Source organism: Falco cherrug, chromosome 12, assembly GCF_023634085.1.
Source record: "Falco cherrug isolate bFalChe1 chromosome 12, bFalChe1.pri, whole genome shotgun sequence".
In the NCBI taxonomy this organism is placed as follows: domain Eukaryota; kingdom Metazoa; phylum Chordata; class Aves; order Falconiformes; family Falconidae; genus Falco; species Falco cherrug.
In genome coordinates this window covers 8,291,015-8,309,743 of record NC_073708.1, presented here as the reverse complement: position 1 = coordinate 8,309,743, position 18,729 = coordinate 8,291,015, and the positions used below count along the sequence as shown (strand labels likewise).

Sequence of the window (18,729 nt, the reverse complement as noted above, 5' to 3'; positions counted from 1 at the left end):
CAATAAAGATTATTTTTTAAAAAAGATGACCATAGTGTGGAGTAGAACCCAGCGGCAGAGGTATGTTCAGAGAACAGTACAGAGCCTTAAACTGTTATTCTTGTGTATTTTAAAATTAAGATAAAAACACCTAGTGCCTGGTCACCTGTACATGAGGGGAACAAAGGTAACTGTTACATTCACAACAGATTCAAACATCTTAGTATTCAAAACAATCTCATGACATGTTTATCACCATACAGTAGCTTAGAAGAGCAAGCTATACATCAGCAACATACAAAATGACAGCTCAGGTGCACAATAGTGTCCATTAAAATAGATCAGTCCTTCCAGCCAGTTATTAAGAAAGTATCTCACACCTCAGTTCATTTTGGCACAGAGCATCGCCCCGTGGCAGTTTTTTCTTCTCCAGTAATCACAGCTACAAAGGCATCTCTTCCCTCAGAGCAGGGAGCTGAGCTGGTTTATTGTTCTAAAACCTGTTGAGCACCTTACCGTACACTGTCTCTGAGGTCAGCTACAGCTGTATGTAGAGTCTCCAGTTTTACCGCAAGCCAAGCAGGGGGTGACCCTTTCCGGAGCAGCAGCTTCACAGCCTCCACTGCCCCCTCCATCGTGCCTACTGCTGATTTATACTCCTCCTCAGAGGGCGAGTGACACGCTTTTTTTGCCAGAGGCTGCAGATTTAAGTTAACAGGAGACATCATTTATAATGCTCTACATAAGCGATCAGTCTTCATCCAAATGCAAAAAAAAACCTTAGAAGGAAGAAGAGCTGCAAGTGACTCCCCTTGCCTTGTGAGAGTTTTGCAGCTGGCAGGCAAAACAGAGCATTCAGGTTATAATACTAAGGGCCAGGTGTGCACACAACCATGGCAGGCAGCAAGACCATCTTGAACCTCTTTAGAGACTTCCCAGAACTGACAGCAATTGAGTGGAGCCCAGATAGGTTAAAGAAGTGCACATACCTCTCCTGTTGACTCCAGTTTTCCATCCATTTTCATGAACTGTGCACTGCAGGTAAGCCTTTCTTGCTTCATGCGTTCTGTTCGTGCTTCTGTTGTCTCTTCTACTTGCCTTGTCTAGGGGGAAAGCCACAGGAGAGGTACTAAACCAAGGTAGCATTACCGGCCTTTGCAGGCTCAATTTATATGCCACAAAGGGGAGGGAGCGAGACAGGGATCTTAACATGCAGTTCAAGATTAATCTGACTTCTCGCGCACTCTTCTGAGCAGGAGACTGAAGTTATCTACAGCTTTAGTGTAGCATCACTGGCAGCTATCAGTTCTTTTGCTAATTATCTGTTTGTCAAAAACGGTTCATGCAGGTAGCCCTGCCTTAGGTTACACAATGACAACCACCTCCTCTTTCCCACTGTTTATGTTCTGCCTGAACAGCCATCTGCTCCTAAGAGAATTTTTTATAACATGCAAAAAGGGACTAAGATGCTTCGTACATGTTCATCTAGCTTTCAGAAACTGACCCAAGAGAACCAGGGAAGGAAATCACACAAACTGAATATGAAGTCACTGTCTTTTTAACAGAGAACATCTCTGCTTACAACAATATGCAATTTAATCTTTTTGTTGTTGTTCAAGAAGGGAAAAATCAGAAGTTCAGAAGTACTGGCAGAGCAACATGTACAGGAATGGCAGTTGTTAATTCTGCTGATTAAAGCAAGTAGAAAAGTTCAACCAGATCCCAGTTAACAGAACAATTAATTTTAAATTTACTTATTTAATCACCATGCAGACAACGCAGTTATAGACACAGGCCGTGTACTGCTTACTATGGATGTGTACAACATCAAGTAAGAAAGCAGTAAAATGGTTCAAACATACATACCTTAGCCAGAAAACTAACAACTTTGTTCTTAATTTCTTCAGAATTAAGGCACTGAGGAACAACATCTTCATGGCTTGTTTCCTGCCAAAAATGTTGAGTAATAGTTTAGTACATTTGTATTTACAAAGGAACAAAGTAAAAAATGTTTCTGTGACAGTCTCTTCTCTGGTGTAACCAATCCGTGCTTCATCTTCCTTCACTTCCAGCTCCATGAGCCCTCATTACAGATGCTATGGCACATCAAAAGTAATACTAAGATCCAGATGGGTTAGTGAAGAGCAGCAAACGTTTAAGACAGAAGAATTTTTGTACAACAAAAGTTAACAGAGCCAAATACAGGCATCCAGAGCTCTTCTATGCTTACCTCTGCAAAATGTGTGAATGCCTCTAATGCGTGCTGATGAATCAGCCAGGTCTGGTCAGCTAGCAGAGAAGCAAACAAACACGACAACTGGGGTACAACTTGCCTCTGAAAGAGGAACAGATATCTATCAGTTCCAAAGAGTTAGTTGTGCATATCTTACCATAATGATCAATTATTAAAGATTCACTCTAAGGTCAAGGCACAGGTTTGTGAAACAGGAGAGTGCTACTGCCCTGTCTGACAAAAACAACACCATGAGGGAGGTGACATGTTCTATTCTTTCTTCTTGGAGGTTCAAACATCAGTCCGAATAACTGGTGAGAAGCAACAAGCAAATGAATAAACCAAGCATCTGACATGCGCTCAGCAAGTCTGGATGAAAAATAAAACTGCTCTAGACCATTAACAAGTTTCCCAGATGATTAAGCCCTGGCACTCCTGTATGTATTTAATGAAATTGATCCATTAACTTTATATTTAAGTAAATAGCATATCTTGTCATCAAAAGACAAGATTATTTCACTAACGCCACAATTATATTTACCTGTGCTTCTTGTGGTATAAACACCTTTCCCATAGAAGAGAGAAAATCCACCATTGCTAGGCGAACATGATCTGGGGGATCCAACTGGAAAAGGGAAGACTGCAGTGCAAATACCTGCAGAAAACAAACTCCAGTGAAGCTCCATTGAACAGACTGCAGGTGAAAACCATCTCACCCTTAAATCTCAGGACACTGAGTTTAGAAAACTGGACTGAAAACAGGAGGGGGTATGCTACACCTTGAATAAAACTGGCTAGTATAAAGCTGCAGTGTGCATTTTAGAAAGCAATGAGCATTCTCTACAGCACATCCGTATGTCTCAATTACCTTAGAGAGTAACGGGAGTCTCAGAAGCAAAGTGCCATATACTTGGTTTAAAGACCAGGAAAGTAATCAAGGAAGAAATAAAATTAGGAACCTCCATGTGTTAAAGAGAAGGCCAGACCATGAAATAACTCATTTGAGATTTCAGTAAATCACAAAGAACTTGGTTTTCATGCAGTAAATTATTCCTAATCTGTAAGGTTTTGTTTTGTGGGTTTTTTTTTTTTTTTTACCTGAGTAATTGGTTGCGCATCTAATGCTTGGACAAAGAATTCCAAAAGGTGAAGTAGTAAACACAGTGTCTGCTGGAGACATGGCTCATCCGAGACCTTCAATAGATCACAAGATGTTAGTAACACTGCATTTTAGCTTATGGAATAACTGCTTAAGAAAGAATTTAAAGTTACAGTAGTGTTCCAAAATTCTTAGCTTAACTTCACACACCTAAAACACCACATCGTAAGCAGCAGCAAATATTAAAACAGTCATATAAATACTTCTAGGTAGTCATATTTTACAACACCCTTTTCTTTGATTTTTATTAAAAATACTTCTTATTCCTTATCTCCTTCTTCCACTCACTAATATAAGCAGCTAAAGGTTATCTGAACTATTTCTTTTCACTGATCATTTGCCAAATGTCTCCACAGAATGGCTGAGGTTGGAAGAGACTTCTGAAGGGGCACATTGTTGGCTCTTCTTCACCCCCACTCAGACTTTCTTTTTTAATCCAGAGTATGAACCATGACAATCCTTTTCTTCTTTACTGCAACTGCAGCCATGAACAGGTATACAGTCGCCAGGGCATCGTCTTACCCCCTTGTTCTCAAATACAGGAGGAAGGTTACTAGCTCTATGGGTTTTCATGTGCTAACAAGCTATGTTCTAATTAGATCACCATGAGTTTTGTTCACATGCTAATGAACATTTAAAATAAGCCACATTTGTAACTGGTATGAATCAGAATAAGGTATTTCAGACTTCTTGTTAAGCAAGTCTGAATCTGACACCAAGTAACAGAGTAAGAAGGTGCCAATATATTTAACATTCAGGAAAATTCAAACTCCACTTCCCAGAGCAGGCACCTGCCTAATACACAAACCAGCTGACAGCACATGGGAAGCACAGTTACACTGTGCTTTACACAAATGGTCCAATCCAAGTAAAACAACTTAGTAACAAACACATGATGATACAGCACCAGCCTCCCAGAGACCTCGTGCTTTCATCATTGGAGCAGCAAATTCTCTTACCTGCTTAGCCTGCAGAAAAGTCCAGAACTGACCAAGCACTTCCAAGACAGATGCCTGAAGTTCTGCCTCCAGAGTGTCATCAGCAAAACTGCATGCAGCCAACAGGACAGAAAGGGCAGTATTCTAGTAGGAAAAAATGTATTAGTAAGACCAAAAAAAATTACATTTAAAACAAACCAAACCCCCAGGCTCATATCAAACATTTAAAATGATACAAGATGGCAAGAAGCCCAATGTGCTGCATCAGCTGTACAGTACAGCTAATCCACCAGGCCACTGGCCAATAAAGCTTCCAAAGCAAGGAAACCATCCGTTACTTCTGTGAGTTTCACACAGCGCTGTAGTGAAATTACACTACATTAGCAGGCGAAAGCTGGCAGCAGATACTTCATGTGGAAGTCTCTGGTTTCTCACACTCCTTTGCCCAGGAGACCAGTGAGCATCTTTCAGATTTAATGCTGCATAAAACCAGCCAGGACTCCAAAACTTAAAAATAATTGTATGACGTAATATAAATCAGAATTTCTAAAGAAAAATACATTTACTCACCCAGAGAGCTAACAACTAGAATAACTAATAAACCACAAGACCTTTACTGACACCCTCAGACTAGAGGGTCCTAAGGTGTTGTGTACTAGGAGAAAACATTAAAATGAGAGTTCTTGCTCAGGCATATGCCAATTAAGCATGGAAAAAAGCTGCGCAACACACAGAAAAACAGAACTGAGGTGGCAGGAACAGAATCCTTATAGTTTGGAAATCCAGAGTTCACATGTTTTTTTACAAAAAGAATGACATCTCCTTTACCACAGATTGAAGCTCTCCCAGAATGCGGCTGCTATTCAGCCATCGCCTGCACTGTGCGAGCCCTGCCACACAGAGCTGACATGCCACTTGTTTCCTCAGATCAGGATTCAGGGCCTTGAGGGATAAGTGCTGCCACACAGGCAAGTTCTCCACCTCTTCTGGAAGAAACTTATGAGCAAATTCTACCTGCAAACAGAAGTTAACAAGAATTAAACAGACTGGAAGACAATTTGATAATCTGTTAGAAAGTTGAGCAACCAAAATGTACTACCAGTTACCTTTTCAAATATTACATGAGAATAAAGTTGTGTAAAACCTTTAATTTAAATAAAATAAAACTTCTTATATAAAAACCTTCTAGAACTGCTACCTCCACCATCACATATAGGACATCAGAATGACTAAGCAACTTACTCTTTCAGCTGCTTGAAGCAATGCCCCTAGCAACCAGAAGAAAGAGCTTTAGCCCCTCCAAGGGAAATAGAGAGGCACTAACAGGAAAGGATACTACTCTGTATCTGATGACATGAGAACACTGATGAACGCCAGCTGCAGATGCAAGGACAGGACATACAGTCTCAGCAAATCTGGGAGATGTGCTGTTTTCATACTTGGTCAAAAAAATGACTTCTTCACCACTTCGTAAGACCACTCTTACAAAAGGTGTATGTGCCTCTTATTTTAAAAAGCACACCTGCACAAATTGGGATCTGCTGTGACAAAGTAGCAACAAGTACAATATCAAGTACAGCAAGCAAGCACTCAACACCTTGTCATTTCTGAAGAACTGAAAGAGGGTATTTTAACACAGGCCACTGATTCAAATCTCTTCTATTAAGGACAGAAGATGCTGGTGCTATACTTGCCTGATGATCTGGAGCCATTAAGAACAGCATACGCCTCAGCAGAACACCCAAGGCAGAGACCTGGTAACAGTCACTGGGCCAAGACTTTATCTGAATTAGGATAAAATTAAAATAAAAGATAATGAATCTAATTAAATTAAGGAAAAAATCACCACTCAGCAAATGAATTCTATACAGAACGTTCCGAGAGCTGCTACGTGGGATCACAGCAGTAACAGTCTAAATAAAACAATGCAGGACATGCTGGAAATCCTCAGCATATTGTTTTGTATTTTCACAGTACTGCTATTGCTAATTATTAACCCAAACGCAGTTTGGATTTGGAAAAAAAATGAAATACCTGTCTTTGCTCATTTAGAAAGTTTGCTAGTAGGACTAGGATTAAAACTGGTGCCAAATTGCAAACATCCTTGTAGTTCTTACCAAGTGGGCGATCACAACAACGTGGTGAGCACACAGTTCAGCTGTTCCATATCTAGAATGTGAGAGATGGAAGCTTGTGAGTCTGTACTTCCTGCTCTTTTACAGACTAAATATCATAAATCTTGTCTGAGAGATGGCCATTTCCTTTAACATATTTAAACTTTATATGCACAGACACAATTTACTTGTGAGAACCATTCCAAAAACCAATTATTAAATAATAGAAAAGGTATGTCCCCCTTGCGTGCATGAATGTAAAAATAGCTAAGCCATTTCTGCTTCTAATTTTCAAACTATGCTCTATATCTGAAAAGAATCCAATTATGGGACAATTTTGTCTTTAAAAAAACTCCTCAAGGAATTATATACAACAGAACTAACTGGATCTCTGGAAATCCTGCTTGACCTGTAACAAAAAAAATCTTACCGGGCAAGGAAGCACCATGAGTCCATTGCCAGCAGAGATGTGATCATACTAGAACCCAGCACAGCATCCAGCAGAGCATACTCCTGAGGAGAAAGTATGTATGTAAATTCACGCAGAAACAGACTGCAGGCCTACTATTACTTTTACTCCACTAATTATCAAAAAACCTAGCAGGATTTTCAGCTTATCCAAATCTAAAACGTTTTAAGAACTCATTTTCACACTCTGTCTTCAGCTACACCATCAAGCAAGCAGCTACACCTTTAGTTTTGCATACTTCGATGCATACTATGTACATCCATTTCAGTGGGCTGAGAATCCTTCATTTTTCAAAACATTCCATCATGTGCATCCCTTCTTCACAAGGCAACTCTATGGGTTTGTTGTTTTTATTTTAAAAGCAATGTATTGCCAATGTCCTTGCCAGCTTTATTAGCAGTTTACTGAAAACCAAATAAAACTTGTCCCTCTTTTCGGAACACAAATTTTATCTGAAAGAGGAATGTAGCATTCAGAAAAAGAAAAACTAAATTAGAGCTATAGTTTTTGTGACTGCTCTTAATTTTACAAAGGTTAACATTTATCTAGAGGTTCTTTTGTCTATGTGCAGTAAAAAGTGAAAAACTTCTAAAACATTATATAACCTTAATCAAAGCCCTGAATACTCCTCTGAAGTAAAAAAATATACTACTTATTATTTTATGGCATGTTATTAGCTGGAATACAACAACATAATCTATTTATTTTTATGTAATTAACATATATCTATTTAATATGTATTTATTTAGTATTTAAATATTAAATGTCACTTTATTACTTCACAGTATAGACTAAAAAATCCAGGTAAATTTAATACAAGTTGAATACTGCAGAAAAGAAGGCGCTGAACTTTTATAACAACTTGAGCTCCCCTCCTCCCAAAAAGAACAAAAATTTCCAACGCCACAGAGGTTCTCAAGAACTTATATGAAGCTTTATTTTCCCCTTTCCCACAAGTGACATTTGCTTTATAATTGAACGCCAGTCATGTAACTGTATCCCAGCTCCTTTCTACAGAACTTCATACCTAAGCATCTCTTCAGAGCTAGATCATTAGAAAGAACTCCTTTTTTAAACAGTATCTATGCATCACAACAGCTGAGAAGGTGATAAGCAAAAAAAAAAATATCTTACCAGCTGAGGAAAGTGTGATGGGAGTGTGGAAGCAATGAAGGAGCACAGGTGGACACAGACATAGTGATAGAGGGTGATGGGAACTGCTGGCTGTCCTGTACTGATCACCTCTGGCAAACAAACAGGGAGAGAAAGCTCGGCAGAACATTGCTGGAAACTGAAGAAGAGAGCTGAAAACAAAGACAGGCTACAAGGGTAAAAGAAAAAAAAGAAGGTGGGGTTTGGTGGAGAAACACAGCTGGGTTACAGATTTGCAAATCCCAAATCCTGCAAGCAACATCTGAAGTACAGAATCTTTGTCTTTGACCAGAAACAATGGCAGTAACTTCAGTGCTTTTACATGAAATTTCCATTCCTATCTTCCTCTTTTACAAATTCAGGTGATTATTAAGAGAGTTTAGGCATAAAAATGCAAGACGAAGTATCAACAAATTACATACATCTCTCTCTTCCTACCATGGATGTACTCTAAATACCATTCCTTTCCTGAAAAAACAAAGACATTTATGGTTCTGTATCCTTCACTGCTGAATCACTGAACATCAGATCCTGTTTTTCACAGCACAAGGATACGAATCCATAGAGTAAGACATGTTACTATACAGTTGCAAGGGAAACCCCAGCAGCTGAGCCACTCTGTTTGCTCATATAGGCTGATTACTGTAATGAAGAGGTGAAGAACTACAAGGAAAACCTTTTTAGTACCTTTTTCCTGTGTTCCAGAGAGTTTGCACTTCTTCAGGCTGAGTGGACAGCTTGTCCATTATGGTAATCAGGATGAGACACTGGGGGAGCTGCTGCTCAGGAGGGAGACCTGTAGAAGTTTTAAAAAGTGATGCTAGTTGCCTTGGTTGTGTGTAAACTGGCTTTTAAACAAATGACAAAAGTTCCTAGTAAAACAATCAAAAAAATCACAGACAGCTGGGAAAAAAGGAACATTTCATCATGAACACTCTGTTTGAAGTGAAAAATAAATGCAATATACTGAATCAGGCAAAATCTAAAATATTCCAGTTTTACACTGTCACTGCAAGATGCTGCAAAAGAGTTACAATCTAGATGCCTTATGCATCCAGTCTCCTTGAAAGCATGGGATGTCTCAAACACTGAAAACACAAAGTTTTCTTCTAAGTGTGTTAGGATAACCACAAGGCCAGGGTATGCATACGGGAGAGAAGCAAGTCTGCTATCTCAGAATTCTGACACACTGGTCAGGGCAGAAATTGGGGAGGGGGGCGTGTTGTAACAAAAAGATGATCATTTCCCAGTTTGAAGGCATTCTACTTTTCACAGAAAATAATTTAGGAAAAAATAGCTGTCTTCCCCCCACCAACAGAAGAGCAGAAAAATTTCAGCTTACTTTGAAAGTTTGTGACAAACGTGGACTGAAATTACACAAAGCAGCAGAATTGATAGGATTTTTATTAACCAGATTGATAATGAAGTTATTGTAAGTACTTTGGAAAAGATGCATTCAACAGGAACTATTGGTTATAAAATTAATCTGAGCTAGCACACAAGTGATTATATCATAGCACTTTCAAAACAATCAGAGCCAAGCAAATCAGAATACAACTGATAGTCCATAAAGTCAAAATATCAGCCCTGATCCCTCAGACGCTTACATAGTACTATAGCAGCAGTAGCTGTATTTTAAACCCACCTAACTTTTCACTTAACACTTGCTCCATAAAAGGGCTAAAGGGAAGCAGCTGGTTGATGAGAGGGTCCAGAGCCACAAGAAAAACCCGGGATATTTCATCTCGATGAACTTCTAAGATGTTTGGAGCATAGAGACTGGGAGGAAATTTGCTAAGGGGGGCCAGAAAAAAAAAGTTACAATAGCATTCTCAGTAACGTTTTTCAAAAGAACTACAAAAAGGCAAATTCATTATTTCCTTGTTATTGTGAAATAAAAGGCTCCCCATTTTAGAGTATGTATTGTAGCCTGAGAGTTACAACTCTGCATTCACTCATTAAACTAAACACCATAATCAAGTATTTTATGAAACATTGAAAGAAAATCTTACAGGCTCATGGAAAATACATGTAAAATACATAACACACCTAAGAAGAACTACACTGAATCACAAACAAGTCAAGCAATGAAAAAACAAGAAAACACCTGTATACACAATTTGATGGTCATAAATGTGATAGCACTGATCTAACACATGACACTAATAAAAGTGTACCAAAATTTCTTTGAAGAGAAAAAAGACCCTGAGCAATAGAAGAAAAAAAGGAGTATAAAACAAAGGAATTCATTAAATGAAAACCTCTCTTACAACTTACTGACTGTAAAAATGCTTCCTACTCAAAAATCCTGCTCAGTTTTGCTGAGTGAATAAAATTTCACAACCTTCCACTTGAAAAAGATCTACAATGTAAGTAAAGTTAGAAAAGGAAACTCATAAAAAAAATCCACCTGACCTTGCAGTGAAACACGTAGTGAACTCATGTGCACATCTCACCACAGAACCTGGTTTCAATTCCAAAAGAATGACTGAAATCAGCCCTCGATTATCAAGTCCACTTTCCACTATTCTTCCCCACTGTTGCAGCAAAAACAACAAAACTTTCGAAAGAAAAACAGTCAGCCACTTGCAGACTGTTAGGCTTCACAAGCATAATGTTTAAGTGCTTGCTTACGAGAGAACCACAGAGTCCTTTCGTGAAATTTCACAAGATTATAAACACAACAGTAAAGCTATGAAAAATTTCAGAATGCTCTGTTTCTGATGCTCTCTCCCTTCAGGATAAATGTTTCTGTACTTTGTCTTAGAGATTGAAAACAATCTGTTTCAAACTGGAAGGTACACTGCTGGGTTGCTCAGTTTTAACCCTGCCTAATTGCTTCATTTCAAGGTGACTAAAGGGCAAATCCTACCTTGGGGAATTTTGACTTCAGGAACAAGAATTTTCAACTTGCATAAATAGACCCAGTGCCCAAGATAATCTGCATATTCTGCACATAAATTGTTAAGAAATGTTGACGTAAGGTATTGCAACAAAGTCAGTGGTTTGTCAATACTGGACACTCATCAAAAACGGGGTTAAGGTAATTAGTATCACACAAAAATGCCCAATTTATTAAAAATATATTTTAGTTTTCCGTACATGAAAAAAGGAAGGTAACAGCTCTAGAACAAGAATTGTATTTTTACATCTCAAAAACTAAGAATGAAGGATGGAAATGTTAAGATACTATCAATAATCAATTATTTGTACTTCACTTACCTGTATATCTGAAGAAAGAGCTGATGTAATTGAGAACACAAATCAGAGAAGAAAGAAAGAAATTCCTGCAAAAATTATTAGTTTTGAATGGTACTTTTAATATAAAATACATGATTAAGTACACTCCCTTTCCATTTTACTATACTGGTGTGCAAACTACTATACTGCAAAAATTGCTTAAGTTCTAACAATCCACAGCACAAAACAAGTGCAAAGCAAACAATAAAGAAAGTGCTCCGAAGACTAATTACACTACATGTATATATATTGTAGGTGAACTGGCTAAATTTAGAGGCATGTTTAAAAAAATTGGTAAGTACATTTGTAATAGTCAGAGAGCCACAGAAATCTGAAGTGGTCTCATACACGCTGTAAGGCTGCTTTATCATGTCACAGCGCTATTTGTTTTGTGCAGAAGAAAAAAAAAACACAACAAAAAAAATCACCCCCCTGCTTTTATCCCATGGAACACAACAGATGCAGAATGTACCATCAGTGCTATTCCTAAAGAGCAAAAGTTTTTCACATCCATTCTTAAAACGGGTAGATTTACAGCATGTCTTCTAATAATGAGAAAAAGAGAACACAGCAACAAAGTGAAAGGGCCAGGAAAAGAGCAAGAAATCAGTGTCAGAGCTAACAAGAGTAAGTGCACGGACACTTCTTCTTACTAACGCCACATCGTTTTCGGTTGCTGAAACAAGCAACTGAAACAACCTGGCAACAGGTTTCATCTGCTTAATGCTTCCAGATAGTTTCTGCTGCACTGTCTCAAGGCTGCCTGTAAAGACTGGACCCCACTCCTCAGTGACACTGCTTGTAACAGCTTATTAATGCTGTCTGCTTTTCCGTTGAATCACAGCAGTAATCCTGCTTAGGCTTCTGAGTATATACAGGTGGAAGAACTACAAGCAGGTTACGCGTGGATGTTAATTATACCACCCATACGGTATAGTTATAAATTGTTAAGATACAATGCAGTACAAAATTATTCCATTTGCAGACCAGAGGCTTTAGTTTAATACTAACATAGAATTAAAGTATTAAAACCTACCTTGGTGTAGTGTGCAAGGGAATTAGCAAAGAATCTACACAGTTTGACCGTCTTCTGGAACAGCCTGAGGTCAGCACCATCCTGCCCAAAAAAAGCAGCTCTAAAACTTCACATACAGAGTAATACAAGAAAAAAATGAAGTTAAATTGCTAACAATGTTTAAAACCTATTTCAAACTTGATTCTCTACAGACTCCACAGCTATGAGAGAAAAACTGTAAAAATCTTCAGTAGGCCTCAACATTTTTGTGGCAATATTCAGAATTGCAATGTTATCTTTTGATTGACCTTAGGATGTTGTCAGTTTAGGAAATAAAAGACATTTCCATAGAGTATGGTGGAAACTTTTTTTCAGTGCCTTGCTAAAACATCCCCAATCTAAACAAAGTTACGTTTTTTCACTTGGTTTCAAAAGGACTACATACTCTGCCTACTACAGGAAGTGAAAAAAACCCAATAAACCAAACCCAAACCACTCCAAGCAATAATACAGAACAAAGAATTTATCCTCCTCAAGTTTGATGGCAGCTTTGGGAGCTTTTTGATTCACCTGTATCTCTGACATCTTCATTTGCTCAGCCAGCTGCAAACAGGAGTGAAAAGAAAATAGAGTGTCCTTGCACAGGCCACCAAGGATGTCACTGTGTTTCAGATGGTGCTGCAGCAGAGAATGATGCTTCAGGCTTTGCCTAAAAAAGTAGGAATATAATCAGGTATTTAATTGTCAGAAGCCAGCATGCAATGAGTTAGTACAAATCCAAACAACTAATTCTTCAATTTAGGCTTTTATGTAACACTAATTGATGCAACATCAATGTACACTGAAATCAGAAATTTAGAGAACAACCCTCTTCATAGCCACAAGTAAAACACAGAGGAAAGGCAGGATGAAAGTGCAAGACAGCACAACTCAAGTCAAAAACTCTTACAAAACTGTAGGTCAGGCCTCTTAAGATTATTTATTCAGATGATGGTGTTTCAGATTTTCTTCTGCATTGTAATCCAAAAGACAAGCTTCTATTACTTTTCATGCACAATTCCTAACTACCTTCAGGGCCTTTAATACTATACTAGCTAAGTACCTAAATTAAATTTCTAAATGTACTTATCAGCTAAATAGCTAAACTGAAATCTCTAATTTCAATTTTATTTGAAACTCTGAACGTAAAGCTATTGAAACACTGGTTATTTAAGATTACAGTCTGTTTATATTACAATAAAATCCAAAGAGTTCAGTGACATACTTGACTATGAACTTCCACGTATTGGCATGAAGAGCATGGTCCATATCAGAAATGACAGCGCATATCTCCAGCACAGTGTGGATTACTACAGAGGAATTAATAACAGCAACAACTGAGTGAAGTCTGTTTCATGAGTTCACAGCTACGCTGCTCCTAGGAAAACAGCAGCAACCACAAGCACTAAGAAAATACCATCACACTAACACAGAATCAGGAAACTTGGCCGAGTGCTTAGATGCTGCCCGTTTCCTACAAACCTACACAGCATGCCCCACCCCACAGAGAAAGTTTCAGGAGAAAAACTGAAATATTTCAAGCTTTAACACAGTGCTGTCTGAAAGGCTGGTCAGGATGTCAGCATGCCCAGAACCCTGTTTTAAAAATTCAAACATACCTCTCTATAAGAAAAAAAAAAAAAAAAAAGACTGAGCAATACTAAAAAAATGTTAGATGCACATATACCTGACACCATATCTGTGACGTTATCTTCAGTAGAGGCAGAGCCCATGGAAATCATATCAAGTAGTTCCATCAGCTGCTTCTGAAGAGAGTAAGTTTCCTTGAACATAGCTTGTAGGAGGTCAGAAATCAAGTGCAGATGCCCACAGTACAATGATTCACTGTCCTGTAGGAAACAGGGAAGAAGACGTTTATAAAAACCAGTTCAGGAATCACAGTCTGATGTTTCACATGCTGAAAATACCGACAGCTTTGTCACACATTTCACTGGAAAAAAGAACAAGGCACGGACATACCTACTTCAATACACAGCCCAATCTGTAGCTTCTGCTGCTGACTCCTGTTTGCTAAACATAAAATGCTATTCACCTGCAGCTTCATCAACTAATGAAGTCTGCCTGGCTCTAGGGAGTTTAGCAGGCTTTGTGTTAGGCCTCAATATATGAGCCTAAGATCGTATTTCTGAACAAAACAGTCCAATGTTAGCAACAAAGGAAGCAGCATTCCAAATCTTAACCTTTGGATAAAGGTATGGCACCTGCATTTGACTCCTGACATGGAAAACTGATGTAAATGTTCCCATAGGAAAGACAAACTGAAAAGTGAAAATGAAGGCCAACCAAAAGCTATTGTGTCCTTATGATGAGCTTGTTTTATTTTTACTGCTCTAGAGGGAATTACTGTTGCATCTGCAAATCCAGACATGAAACCTGATAAGACATTACTCATCATAACCAACATAAACATCCTAACCTCAACTTTCAATCCACTGTGGAACTTGCATAGGAATAAAGTAAGTAGCACCATTTTGGTAACCATTTGTAGCTCTGAAAATATCGCAGCTATCAGAAGTGCACAGGTATCACAGAGAGCCTACATTCATAAACACAACGTTCAACTGATATTGATGCAAAATACAGAAATAGCGCAGTCTGGGCCTTTCACTACCCAGTCAGACAGCTGAAAATAATCTTGTACTTGGGCACTGAATAAAAAATTTAAGAACTAAATTTAAATTGAAAAAAATAATGCCACAACAGTATTACTTCAAAATACGATGTTCTTACAAAGTGAGTGTTTCCTAAAAGCCAGCCAGCGTAAGAATTTTTCTCCTTCTAACACAGCCCTACCTTGCAGTGTGTAAATGTGTTCTTTATTATATGAAGAACCGAGGATGGAAGGGTGCGGATACTCTCCAGAGGCACGCACTCTTGAAGTGTGCAGATGTATCGTACACAACCGGTCAGAGTTTCCAAGAGCTGCACCATAGTCTTAAAGCAAGAATAAACAACAACGTTTTTCACCCCTGCAATGATTTCAAAAGCCTGTTTTCTTAGATGAATTGCACCTAGATTTTTATAGCTTTTAAAGTTCACTGTTCTTTGCATATAAAGATGAATGAAGCACCATAACATATCAAGCAATTCCAGAGTTTTTCTCTGATACCATATATTTTTTGAAAGCTTCATTATTTCTTTTGACTACTCTTCTCAACTTACAAAAATTTTAAAACTCAGAATTAAGTGACTGTATAACCAGGTGCCAGGTTCACTCTTTAAGCAGGGAGAATCACAATACATTTGCATTAGGAAATTAAGCAGAATTTGAGATTTTTTTTTTTTAATTATGATTAGCATCACATGCTAGATGTTATCAAATCATTCACAAAATGTTAATTGAGTTTCAACTGCAAAGGAACATCAAATAACATTTTAGCCATCTAGTTAGTAGGTGGTAAAAATATTCTAAAAAACTTGTAATTTTAGGTAAAAATCAAAGAATAATGTAAACACTCCTTTGGCAGCTTATTTCATGGGACTTGCCTGCAGAAGATTCCTTACAGTACTGCATAACTCTGTATTCTGGCTGGTTAATCCTTTTGCCTCGGTGGATAATTCATACATCAAGTTATCAAATAACTGTAGAGTCTGTCACAACAAAACAAAACTTAAACATTTTATTTATAAACATACACATGCAAATAGTAACACTATTCTCTTAACTGCTTGCTTCCTTGGCATGGAGTCACCGGCTACTGCGATAACTCACAGGAGAAAATCATGTCTTCTAGCATTTGAATCATAAAATGTGATATATGAAGAAGCCATCTTAGGGTTTTCCCAAATTATAGACAGAAGCTATACTAGCTGCTATCTTTCCTAAAAATCTGTTAGTAAAACAAACTTCTCAGCTAATTTACTTGAAATATATATACCTCATTCTACCAAAGATTTTTTTACACATTGTTTTAAAAAGGATTTTTATTTAGTCTCAGAAAATTTGTGGTTTTGTTGAGAATGATCACTAACATTTTGAATACATTAAAAAAATGAAGTCTATGACCTACAAACAACAATAATTTAGTTGAGGTCCCTGGATATTTGACAAGTGTTACTGCTGAGACCGCAAAAGACAGTGAGGTGCTTCCAGGCACGTGCAGGATACAACATAAATAGGTATGGTACGGCAATCCTTGTTCAGCACAGGCTTGTTAGGAGCCATTTTTCTTGTAACCTCCAAGATCTGCTGCAGGACATAAAATAAGCGAAATGGAAATCAAGTGGCCATTTTTATTGGCTTCTTAAAATACACAAGCTGAGCCTTGAAACTTAGATCAGTAACTTGGCTTTGCTCTACTTCATTTAAAATGTAAACACTGAAGAATTTTCATACAACTATAGCACAAAATTCTCCATCATTTAATCAAAAAAAAAAAGAATTTATCTTAGGTCAGTATGGTCTAAAAGTTTTTCACTATATTATTAACATATTTCACAACATTTATTCATGATATCTGAGCATTGAGTTCTTCAGCATTTTTGTCCTGGGAGGCTACCTCACATAAAAATTCTCCACCATGGTCATTTCACAAAAAGCTCAATCTTCTCAAAAAGAAATAAAAACCAGTTCTACCACTGAATGGAGAAACTATTACATTGCACATTCAATCCTCTCCCCACTGTAAAGAATGGTAACAATCTCAGAAACAACCCAAAACAAAATCGATAAAACTGTTAAAGGGTAAAATTTTAATTTCAAGTATCGTACCCAAACCAATAATTATATTGTGTGACCTCAAAAAAGAATCTCTGTGTTCTAAGCAGGTTTTAGCACTGGACCAACTGAAAATTCCACATTTAATTGAAGCTGTCATACCTTTGGTAATACTTTTGAGAAAAAAGTTTCTTCCAAATCTGCAAGGCTGATATGGGGCAAAAACATTTCAGTCAGGATCCTCAGAACACCTGCAAAGCAAAGCATTTAAATGCTATAGAAGAACAATGTGTCATTATCAGAAATACGCAGCAACCTATCAGATGAAACAAAGAACTGCACCAAGCAGAAACAGATCAGGTATTTGATTTTGAAAGCAGCAACACAACATTTGCCACACATTTATTATACAAAAAATCAAGTAACAGTAACGTCTCTTACATGTATAAACCCATCAATAATATCATCACACCTGACTGACTACTCAGCTGAAGACTGAGCACAATTGTTTGCCCATGGAACTAGAACATTCCAAACTGCAAATAGTCGCACATTTAATGTGCTGGCTGGCACTAATATTCAACTTTATTACATACCAGCCTCATTTTCTTACCACTATCAAGTATTACAAGAGTTTTTCCACCTATAAGATAATGGCCAAAAAGACAATAAAATACATGATGAAAAAGAACCCTTCTTTGAAGTGTCTAATAATCAGTAGCGGGAAGGAAAAAGCAGCCTTGCATGCATAACTTCTTCATGGACTTTCTTCAAACTTATTCAACATGCAATTTGTGTAACATGCAAGGTCCAGCAAGATTGCTGATGACCATGAAACTCACAAGTTATAGCATAAGTATTTTTAAATAACACAGAATTTATAATGCAATTGCAATACAACAACCCATAGGAAGAGGCACTTCTTGGTCACTACTTACGAATATGCTCAGTCCAGTCTTCAGACTCTTGATACATAGAGTAAAAAACGTTAAAGAAACTCAAACTCATTTTGCTGTAACAGTTGCATCTTTAAAACATCTGCAGCTGTCACCGTGGCTTCTCTCTCACTGTCCCACATACGCTTCACCCATCACATGAAATAGGCAGGGATGCTTCATAACCGATGCAGGCTCATGTACCTCAGTACTCACGCCATCAGCACGAATATTTCTAGCGTATTGGTGAGTACATCTTGGGGTGGTTTTTTGATTGGTTTTATGTCGGTTTTTTGTTTTGTTTGGGGAGGAGCTACCTACAGTGCTAAATGAAAACCACTATTTTCTACCGTGAATCTTTTATTTCAATGAAGGACCGTTCTTATTTCCAGTAAAACGCCCAGCATCTAGCTTTTCTGCCCTGTGTCTGCCCCTTACAAAGACTGCACCGCTTTCCCCCCCCACGGATGTCTTCGCTCTAACTATGCAAGGCTGCAGGAGGCACGCCCCCACAACCCCCCCGCCGTTTCGGGATGCTTCCCCACAACCACCCAGCAGCCCAACCACCCGCCCAGGAAGGATATAAGAAGCCTGGGAAGAACGGTGGGCATCTCTCGGCGGCAGAGATCCCAATCCCAACCTCCCAGCTCTTGCAAGAGCAGCTCGCGATCTGTCTGGGACATAGCGCTGACTCCACACACCTCACGGGAGGACAGCGGCGGCGGGAAAAAGTTACCTCCGCAATCCCAGCAGCCCCAGCAGCCGCCCCGCCCCGCCC

General features: G+C 38.3%; 1 protein-coding gene across 1 annotated transcript; it reads right to left on the bottom strand.

The window, feature by feature from the left end:
* Window positions 1–86: 86 nt before the first annotated feature.
* FIRRM (FIGNL1 interacting regulator of recombination and mitosis) lies at window positions 87–18,716 on the bottom strand. The gene is made up of 24 exons (XM_055724366.1): window positions 18,536–18,716; window positions 17,955–17,994; window positions 17,179–17,267; window positions 15,846–15,950; window positions 15,153–15,293; window positions 14,026–14,188; window positions 13,564–13,648; window positions 12,870–13,008; window positions 12,321–12,401; window positions 11,267–11,331; window positions 9,690–9,838; window positions 8,732–8,840; window positions 8,027–8,213; window positions 6,854–6,936; window positions 6,427–6,478; window positions 6,000–6,093; window positions 5,138–5,319; window positions 4,331–4,453; window positions 3,311–3,406; window positions 2,754–2,867; window positions 2,210–2,314; window positions 1,846–1,926; window positions 969–1,082; window positions 87–677 (listed from the first exon to the last, which is right to left on the bottom strand). Exons 1-24 carry the CDS (start codon window positions 18,632–18,634, stop codon window positions 492–494), a joined length of 2,682 nt encoding a protein of 893 aa, XP_055580341.1. The 5' UTR covers window positions 18,635–18,716; the 3' UTR covers window positions 87–491.
* Window positions 18,717–18,729: the final 13 nt, after the last annotated feature.

Bases quoted from the DNA above. Each gene is read 5' to 3' on its own strand.
- FIRRM (XM_055724366.1), bottom strand. From the start codon at position 18,634: ATGTCCCAGACAGATCGCGAGCTGCTCTTGCAAGAGCTGGGAGGTTGG. The intron at 14,189-15,152 runs GTAGGGCTGTGT...TGTTTCCTACAG, and splicing joins ACACATTTACACACTGCAAG to GACAGTGAATCATTGTACTG. The intron at 6,094-6,426 runs GTAAGAACTACA...ATCCTAATTCAG, and splicing joins TTGTTGTGATCGCCCACTTG to ATAAAGTCTTGGCCCAGTGA.